Here is a 10,757-nt window from a genome sequence, read left to right as displayed (position 1 = left end):
AAATCAAAATTTTAAATTGGAGGGAAGAAGGAAATCAAAAAGAAATTTGTTGGCATATTCGTAATCTTCGACTTCTAAAACGTAGGAATCCGAAAAAATGTTTTTAAAAAATGCATTTTTCAAGGAGAAGTGCGAAACTCCATTACCTCCTCTATTTCTTAACATTTTCTTATAATTGTCAAAGACTGTATCACTGTATTTTAATACATCTATGATAACCATTTTTTGACACCACAAAGGCTACACAAAATGATGCATTTTACTTTTGAAAATCTGTTTTTAAAAAAGTAAAACCGGTCAAGTCAATAAACATCATTAACAGACTTCTGCATTTTCAAACGCTCTTCCCTATATACATATATATATATATATATATATATATATATATATATATATATATATATATATATATATATATTTATATATATAAAATAATGGTCATTATACAAAATTCCTTTATGGTAGCAAATTTGACTTACAGCTGATTCCAGTAGGCATTATAGACAGGTTTCCTCAATTGCTATAATAAAGGAATTATATGTAATGGGCATTTTTAAAAGTGTTTAATTTAGTTGCGGCCTGGACGTTAAACGAATAACAGCGTTCACTTTGAAGTACCACTGTTTGGATTTTCCATTTCATTATGGAGAGTTGCGGTTTAAACAGCATTAACGATTATCACTACATATGTGCTGAAATATTATCCTGTTTTTTTTAAAACCAATAAGAAGATTTGGGTGATTTGATAGCACTCACATCACTCGCAAACATATCTGAAAAATGTCATTCTGGTTATTATAACAAATTTGGAAACTTGGCGAAGTAGAAAGCCTTAGCAGCCCTTTCAATATAATTACAAAAATATTATTCCATATTATTCCAGTTCTTATAATCAGTTTGAAGATAATGGCTTTTCACCTATTCTAGTGGCCTTATCCTATTCCTGCTATGCTGCTTAATCAGTTTGAGTATTCAACGCCGGGCAATCTTTTTACTGCGATGGTCAGCATTTATGCCACAGTATATAACCTTACACAGTTATAATATATAGCAACTAATGTCAAATTAATTTATGTCTTGCTACATACATCCCAAAGGAAATGTTTTAAATTAATTAACGTTAACAGCAGCAACATATTCCTTTGTACACACTTTGTTCAGCGTTCGTTTAAAAATTGTAAAAATATAAATGATCTTTGTATGAAAAATTGATTTATACCTTCTGAATTTTCTTGGAGAATTACTTCACCGTCACATTGAATCCTAAATTTCATAACAATTAGTACAGGTTCCTAATAAATGTTGACTTCCTGTACATTGGTGACGCAGGGTAAGTTTTGCTAATTGGTGACTTTCCGATGCTGTAATAGTTCTTTTGGAAATATTTCCTAAAACATTTTATACCATAACTATGCTACAGAAAGTATGTATTGACTACATCTCGTTTCGCTTGAACTTTGTGTGTGTTCGTTTTGCTGCTTTTAATATTATCAAGTCTATGAGTGCCTATATGTGTATGTATTTGGTTTCGCGTTCTTTACGTCTATAGGAAACTATAGTCAAGGACATTTTACGCCGTTTTAACTAGCCCACATCTAATGAAGTAGCCCTCCTTATGGTAGGGGACTCCCATGAAAACCGTGATCTTCTCATTCGCGGTCGAGATAGCAAAATTAAACGTGTTTCAGAAACTCACCTCTCTTATGATTCTCTTCAGTATCCTTTTATTTTGTTGAATGAACACGATAGGTGCTATTTCAATATTTCACAGATTGAACCTGCAACAGGAAAGCCAATTAGAATCAAAAAGGTGTCGTCAAATAACTTCTATTCTTACCAACTGATGTTAAGACCAAAACAATCAAATCAATGATACGTGCATCGTGATCTATTTCAGCAATACCTGGTTAATATGTATGCTAAAGTTGAAAGTCAGCGCCTCATCTACATTCGTAACGAAAAAAATGCTAAGGGTTAAAAGTCATATTCATCTCCAAGGTACTCTGAGGAAAGATGGAGATATTCAAAACATGGGGCAACTTATAATCTTCCCATCATCATTCATAGATGGTCCTCTATATATGCGCGAACGAACACAAGATGCTATGGCATATATCAGGTCATGTGGAAAACCAAATCTTTTTGTCCTTTTCATCAGCAATCTAGCCTTTTTCTAGTGTTGCATCTTCTGGTATTCCAGCTACCCTCCCCAGTGGGGGAAGAACAGCTCGTTCCATCTTCAAACTCCCTCTAAATCTTGCAATGAAAGAATTTCAAATGTGCAGCATTTCCGAAAACACTGCAATGACAACTGCTCTCCAACAAACTTGCATCACGGTTTGGAATGAGTGTGCTGTCACATCATGGAGCGCCAGAGGTACTTGACCTTACCCGCCAAGACCTAAAAAAATAACAATAGCAAGCTGATGGGATGAGTAGCAGTTCTTCTTGAAGGTGATTTTCGTCAAATGTTGCCAGTTATCCCCAAAGGATCAAAAGATGATGAGCAATGCATGCTTCAAAAAATCGTAGCTTTGGAGACATGTGAAAAAACTTCAGCTTACAAGTCACATCAACTCATGACTTCAGCTAAATTAAATTACATGCGTTCAAATGATACTTTCTCTTAGGGATCTTATGGAGAAAGTATTTCTTAATTTATCTGTCAATTACACTGATGTAAACTGGTTATATGAAAGAGCTATACTAGCTCCAACTAATGAAATGTTTGATAAACTCAATCAAAAACTTCTTCAAAAGTTAAGATACATCAGAATTGACTTTTCCATTAATTGCCAACAGTCGATCAAGATCAGGTCGTTTGAACTTCTGAACACACTTAAACCCACTGGGATGCCACCGCATAACTTGACGCTAAAACTGGGTGCTGCCATTAGGTTGCTAAAGAATCTTGACCAATCTTACCTGTGCTATGGAACTCGCTTAATTGTTACTTTAATGATGTCCCGTGTCCTAAAGGCAACAATCATCACAGGTACTCACAAAGGAGAAAATGCCTTCATTCTCAAAATTCCTCTTATACCTACAGGTGTTCCATTCGAATTTAAGACGCTTCAGCTTCGAGTCAGACTAAGTTTTGGTATTTCGAATAACAAACCACACGGTCAATCCCTCAAGACAGTTGCACTTGGTCTCTCTAGTGCATGCTTCTCCCATGGCCATCTCTATGTTGCTTGCGCGCGAGTTGGAAGCAGCAACAATTTATTCATTTCGACACCAATAAAAAAGTTACACAATGAATATTGTTTACCCTGAAGTGCTTCAAGATTGACAGATGTTCAGTTCTAAATTCTGTTATCGTTACAATTTGGATATTTATAAAAATGTAATATAGACATTTTGAAATAGTTATGAATATATATCTTTATATTTATTGTTTACTAACCTGAATAAGAACAGCAGTAACCCGGGCGATGCCGGGGTATTCAGCTAGTGTATATATGTATGTATATATATGTATATAAATATTATACACAGACAGACAGACACACACACACACACACACACATTACAAAATAGGTGTATTTTCACGCAGGAAAAACATATAGGCAAATTTGTTGTTGAAAATGCACCTGAACTTGGAAATATTGTAACTGTTTAAAATAAAATTATTTAAATATATACCAAGCTAGTTTCAACAATATTTTTTTATTTATCGATGGTACAAATTTCCCTAAACACAACGGAAAGAGGATCAAAGAAGCTGTAGACCAAATCGCTTGTTCTACTATCTTCATTTCTCACTTGTTTTCTCCCCTCTTAACTCAGTATGACTGAAATTATGATGATATTCATTTCTTGTCTATCACTCCTAACACTGATGAGCTTTGTACATTCATACGATTTGATGCATAGTTTCAATATAATTGCTGAAGTGTTACTCCCTTATTTCCTTACTAACTTACATGGAATTTCGTAATATTTTACCTCATAACTCTTTTTCTCCTAAATTTGTTCAATGCGACTAGCGATTCTGAATACTTCATACATTTTTCTATCATTTAAGTCTAAGAAAAGTATACTTTTAATTTGAAATTTAAAAATTAATGTTAATTGATGATGAATATCTGCCTTAGTGCCCCCTTGAGGTCGCAGATATATTTTTTTTCTACTGAACCAAATTTCAAACTATTTATGCTAAAGTGTAGCTGAGGAGGTGGCCTCTTAACACTATTAAGAGTTTACAATTTAGTTGAGAACCAAATTAGTGGTGAAGCTTGGAAGCTGCTGCGATTGACGAAATGGTGGACTTAAGAATATATTCAAGCACTACCGTGGTTGAATTATATATATAGATATATTTAAGCATGCGTATTTGTGACTTTGTTTCTTATGAACATTTAAACTTGTCAACATCGTAATTTCTGAACATGTTTCTCTAATTCATAAATCTAAATTTGTTATGAACATTTTCAGTTGTCTATTTCATAATTTTGAACTTTTACCATTGATAAATGAATAATATTGCTGAAACTAATTTGGTATATATGTAAATAATTTTATTTTAAACAATTACAAGTTTAGGCGCAGTTTCTACAACACATTTGCCTATATATATATGTGTGTGTGTATGTGTGTATGTATGTGTGTGTGTGTTTGTGTGGGTGAGTGTATCAAAATAAGCAACAAGGATAACCAGAGGCAATGCAGTACGATCGTTTCATGCAACTCCATTCAATTGAACAATGCAATCATTATATCAATTTAAAATGCAGAGCAATCCTCAGCGCACAAGACATAGAATTTAATTGAATTAGAACAGATGGACACATTACTATAATTATACCTAAAATCTCCAAGAAGTTAATGAGGTAGACAAAGAACATGCTATCTCCACTTCAGAATAGAAATTACTAAGTTATCAAGAAGACTCTGCCTGTCACTGATTTTTTTTTGTTTTTATGGGGTCAGGTTTAATTTATAGACTAGTTTATCAAATCTTTGTATATCTGAGGCTGATAGAATAAAGGGCAGCATCTGTTATATGTAGGGCTGAGGGAGCAGGCAAAAATCATAGTTGGTGTAGTCATAAAAATCAAGATTTCTTAGAAGCAATATCATGAGGTATGGTAAACTAACAATTAAGGGGGTCGTCGACTAGCAGACCATTGATAATGAAACGGGAAGTCTTATGTAGTACTATAGTTGAATATTTTAAACAATGCTGCTATATTTTATGCAGGTAGAGTTTAGGGCTATTCAGAGAGTTATTAAGAAGAATATTATAACAAAAGGATAGAAATTTATGAATACTTTTGAGTATATACCAAACTTTTAATAGAGGAAGGAAAATAAATTATCCAGGAATAGTTTAATATTTATATATAATATACACTAAAATAATAACTCATCAGATGGTGTCTGTGAATATTGATTAATTGGTATATACTGGAATTAATAAAGGGATATTGAGGTAAAAGAACATGCTAAATATATATTAATAAAATCATAATCTAAACAGTTTTTTTTATAAGTAATAACTACTTTTTTATAAGTAGCATATATAAAACTAGACCAGTATAATTTTATATAAGCTAAGGATGAATTTATAGAGATACAAAGATTAGCTTAATTTTACGAATAGATAAAAGCTAATTATAAAATGATTTTAATTGGATTTTAATCACCTTACTTTGAAATTGTATGGACAATACCGTGCTAAATTCTAGTGCCTCAGCTTAATTACCATATTCATCTGAATCTAAATTTTTGCTTAAATACACACACACACATACACACACACACACACACACACACACACACACACACACACAGATATGTATATATATTTATATATATACATACACGCACACACACACGTGGGTATAAAAGATAAATATGTATCACATTTAGCTGTATAGTTTTGGGAGTTCGGTTGAATATCGGTTATGCGATGACTTTTAGTCGCGTACGTAATTAATCCTAACACTTACAAATTTATAATTCGGAGTATTACACTGAGGAGAACAATAGGTAAATATAATTTACTTTGAGTTCGAAACACGTCTCTGATTAACCGAAGTCATGTGGATTCCTCATTTTTCTTTTTGCCTACATAAAAAAAGTGTTTTATTGTCACAGAGATTTTTATGGTAGTTGAGAAGACTTTCGAGGCGAGGTACTGATTATAATCATAGAATATTTATACATATATATATATACATTTCACGGAGTATCCAGTCGTTCAACGACATATCAGGGTTCAACCACATAGACGATTTGTTTATGGTAATCATATGCTTGTGTACACATAAGCTAACTCCCTCCATTAAATCGATATTATCTGTACGAGTGCACTATGTGCTACATGTTAGATGTCGATATGGTCGCAGAGCAACGTGAAATGAAGTGTTTGTTCAATAAAACAACGCAACGCCTGGTCTGGGAATCGAAACCACGATCGCGAAATCGTGAGTGCAAAGCCCTGATTACATCACTAAACCATGCGCTTCCACAAACACACCTACACATATGTACATATAAACACACACATACGAACATATATGTATATATATATATATATATATATATATATATATATATATACATACATACATATATATATATATATATATATATATATATATATATATATATATATATATATATAGATAAATAATACCAGAGATACCGGCCTTGCTCGGGATTAAAATGGCATAGTTGTATTCATCATTTTACTGGTTTCAGTCATGTAACTGCGGCCATGCTAGAGCACCGCCGTTGGTCGAACAATCGACCACAGAATTTACTCTTTCTAGGCTTAGTACTTACTCTGTTAGTATCTTCTGCCGAACCGCAGATACTGACATCGGTTGTCAAGCAATGGTGGGAGTACACACACACACACACATACACACACACACACACGCACACACACACACACACACACACACACACACACACACACACACACACACACACACACACACACGACAGCCTTTCAGTTACCTTGTACGAAATCCTCTCACAAGGCTTTGGTCGGCTTGAGGCTATAATATATATATATGTATGTATAGTTATCTTCTTTTACTCTGTAAGTTGTTTCAGTCATTTGAGTGTGGCCATGCTGGAGTACTACCTTTTATTTGAATAAATCGACTCCTGGACTTATTCTTTGCAAGCCTAAAGCTTATTCTATCGATATCCTCTGCCGAACCGCTACGATATGGGGTCATAAACACACCAACATCGGTTTCTAAGCGATGATGGCGGGGAACAAACAAAGCCACAAATACACACATAAATATATCTATATATATTAGTCAACCACGGTAGTGGTTGAATATATTCTTAAGTCCACCATTTCGTCAATCGCAGCAGCTTCCAAGCTTCACCACTAATTCGGTTCTCAACTAAATTGCAAACTCTTAATAGTTTTAAAGAGGACACCTCCTCTGCTACACTTTGGCATAAATAGTTTGATATTTGGTTCAGTAGAAAGAAAGTTACATAAAAATATCTGTGACCTTAAGGAGGGCAGTAAGGCGGATATACATCATCAATTAACATTAATTTTAAAATTTTAAATGAAAAGTATACTTTTGTTAGGCTTAAATGATAGAAAAATCCATGAGGAATTCAGAATCACTAGTGGCGTTGAACAAAAACTAAGATGAAAAGTGTTACGAAGGTAAAATGTTATGAAATTTCATGTTAGCAAGTAAGAAAGTAAGGAAGTAACGCTTCAGCAATAAGAATAAAGAATATATTTATAAAATGAATATCTATTTTACAATGCGGCGTGCTGGCAGAAACGTTATCGCGCCGGATGAAACGCTTAACGTTATTTCGTCTATCGTTGTGTTTATTGAGTTCAAATTTCTCCGAGATTGACTTTGCTGTACAGATTATTTAACTAAACATTTTCAAACTTCCGATACTTGTAGAATATGTCGCATAGACCAGGATTTGTTTTTGACAAAATGTTGTACTTTAGAAGCGGTATTGCGTCTGCCTTTACGTTCTGAGTTACAATTCCGCCGTGTTCGACTTTGTCTTTCATCCATTTCGGATCAATTCAATTAGACGTAAAGATTATTTATTAATTTATTTTAACTAAACACTTTCAAACTTCCGATACTGGTAGAATGTGTCACATAGAACGTTTCTGACAAAATTTTAGAAGTTATTCCATCAGAAGTTGCAGAGTGACAATGGACAAATTCGTGTCTGATAAGTGCCAATATTCGAAACTCTTAGCTTTTTAACTGTAAAGCTGTCTTACTCTCTAACTTCTGCCGATGATATATATATATATATTGCATATATGTGTAAAAAATTTCTTCACGGATCAATGAAAGAGCCTCTACCTGGTCGCTCGACACGCTAAAAATAGCAGCCAAATTATCCCCTACTTAAATCACACGCCCGTTGTATGTAATGTCCTAGATTATCCCTAAAAAGACGGCTTGCTGAAGACTAGAATGTCTTTGATGATACGTTTGCAATATCAGGATTTATTTGAGGTTAAATAACAATATTGTGGTCAATTTCTATATTAACACTCGCACAATTTTCACTAAGTAAAAAAAAAATTTATTTTGGCGTGGAAGTGACCTCTTAATATTGCAAAATTAGGTTACTTAAGGTGAGTCTGGTAACTGATAGTTTTGGGATCTTGTTGTTTTCAACTTTTGATGAGCCATGGTGCAACTAACAACAGGGTAAAAATCCCTGCCATTAATTTTGTGTGAATGGGTAATATCAAATAATTCAATAACAACATATATTTAAATTAAACACGAAAAAAGTTTGAAATAGGAAAGATTGAAATATTATCTTTCAGTAGTTTATAAGGTAAAATCTTAAATTATTAATTGACAAAATCTTAAATTATTAACTGACACATTATTAATTATTTTATAACAGCAATGTCTGGAAAAGTCATGGATTACATGGAAAAATGCGAGCATGAAAAGTCACATTCTTAAGATTGTAAAAATGGGAACGTACAGGACAAGTGATTACACCAGTAAAAGTATAGGACAAGTGATTACACCAGTAAAAGTATAGGACAAGCTATTACTTCTAGTAAAGTATAGAATAAGAAACATTTTACTTAAAATATTGCACCTAAAATTAAAATCTCAATATTAAAACTTATTTTATTATAGTTTACAAATATCACTATACATATTTAACATATTTAAGTAGAATTTGGATAATTTACTACCTTAAATACGGAAACAAGTGACGAATTAGACAAACTTACAAATTAGCTGAATAGTTTTGTACAATAAATTTAAGAGATGAGAACTGTAATGAGTGTCTTAAGAATATGACTTTTCATGCTCGCATTTCTCCATGTAATATAGGACAGACTTCTCATAGTTTTCGTCAACCAAATCTACTTACGCGGCTTTCTACAAACTGAAAGTATCAATAGTAAAACCTATTGAAACTGAAAGTATCATCTCACATTACAATAGATATGTTGTTGTTTCACTTTCGATGCAGAATATTAAAATAGTGTAAGAGATAAGAGATTCTTCTGGGCTCGCATTTTGCAAGAAGTTGGATATTGTTTTGGATAATGACACTGCTGGACCCTCATTAAAGCATGTATAAAATTTGAAAGAAATCGGTCGGGTAGTTCTCGAGTTTTAGTGATGCACACATATAGACAGACAGACAAACAGACGTACATTCTCAGTTTTATATATATATATATATATATATATATATATATATATATATATATATATATATATATATATATATATATATATATATATATAAAGAGAGAGAGAGAGAGAGAGAGAGAGAGAGAGAGAGATCTATGTGAATGTGTACAGTTGCGTGTTACATTTCACGGATTGTTTGGAACCTCAGTATTCATGTTCCTTGTGTCTTATGGATACAAGTTACACAGCATCAGCCTCCTTAAAAAATGATCAAGACAGGAAACGATTGTGCATCCCGGTACCAATAAATTGCGGGTCTGCCCTCTTAATCTATAACTATCCATATAGACTTCTTTGCAGTTTCGGTGATAGAATGTATACCTCGTTTTGACCGTTAATCTACTCAAAACAACTTTTGTTGTTTTGAAGATTGGACGCCGCAGAACACTGGTTTCTGCACTACTCTAGCAGTTCCTGTTATTTGGCAAACTTTGTCTTTCGAGCCTCCTCCATGTGTTGTTTCGACGGCTCTGTCATGTCTCAGATTATCATCAATTTGGTAGAACCCGGAAAGATAATTATGTATGGATAGAGTGCTATTAATACAATGTTATCTGTGAATGTTTATTGTTTTACAGATTCACTCTCAGGCGCTACCTTGGTCTGTGAAGGGCTGGCATATTCGTTGATATATCAATGAGGAGATTTCTCTCTAACCTTGAGAAATTGAGGGCTTCCTCTTGAGAAATATGATGGCGCTGTTTACTGCACAAAATGTTCCTTGTCAATTCTGCAACCGGCCTTAGACTGATCATGTCGGCAGATAAGATATTGAAGAAACATTCTTTCAAGATGGCTGAATCCGGCCATCGTGCCATTCTCTGTTTTCTTTACACCTGCATGACCCTCTTTTTGAAGGAAATGCTGCTCATCCTGTTTGGCGTTACTAATCTGGATAAATGGAAAGTCATCAATAGCTGAACAGCCAGTCAATACAGTCCAAACATGAGCCTTCTCCCTCAACCGTTCCTCTGTAAATTCTCTGTTAGTACTACACTTTCTACCTGTGTGAATTTCAATACTATCTACTGATACATTTATATCCCTGCAATT

The 10,757-nt window shown here is 33.6% G+C and overlaps 1 protein-coding gene across 1 annotated transcript; it reads left to right on the top strand.

Moving 5' to 3' along the window:
• Nucleotides 1–2,613: 2,613 nt before the first annotated feature.
• On the top strand, nt 2,614–3,276 carry LOC106879392 (uncharacterized). The gene has a single exon (XM_014928926.1). It carries the CDS (start codon nt 2,614–2,616, stop codon nt 3,274–3,276), a length of 663 nt encoding a protein of 220 aa, XP_014784412.1.
• Nucleotides 3,277–10,757: the final 7,481 nt, after the last annotated feature.

The sequence above is a fragment of the Octopus bimaculoides genome, chromosome 7 (genome assembly GCF_046866305.1).
Source record: "Octopus bimaculoides isolate indiv1 chromosome 7, ASM4686630v1, whole genome shotgun sequence".
In the NCBI taxonomy this organism is placed as follows: Eukaryota; Metazoa; Mollusca; class Cephalopoda; order Octopoda; family Octopodidae; genus Octopus; species Octopus bimaculoides.
This window is presented reverse-complemented; position numbering and strand designations above follow the sequence as displayed.

Bases quoted from the DNA above. Each gene is read 5' to 3' on its own strand.
- LOC106879392 (XM_014928926.1), top strand. From the start codon at position 2,614: ATGATACTTTCTCTTAGGGATCTTATGGAGAAAGTATTTCTTAATTTA.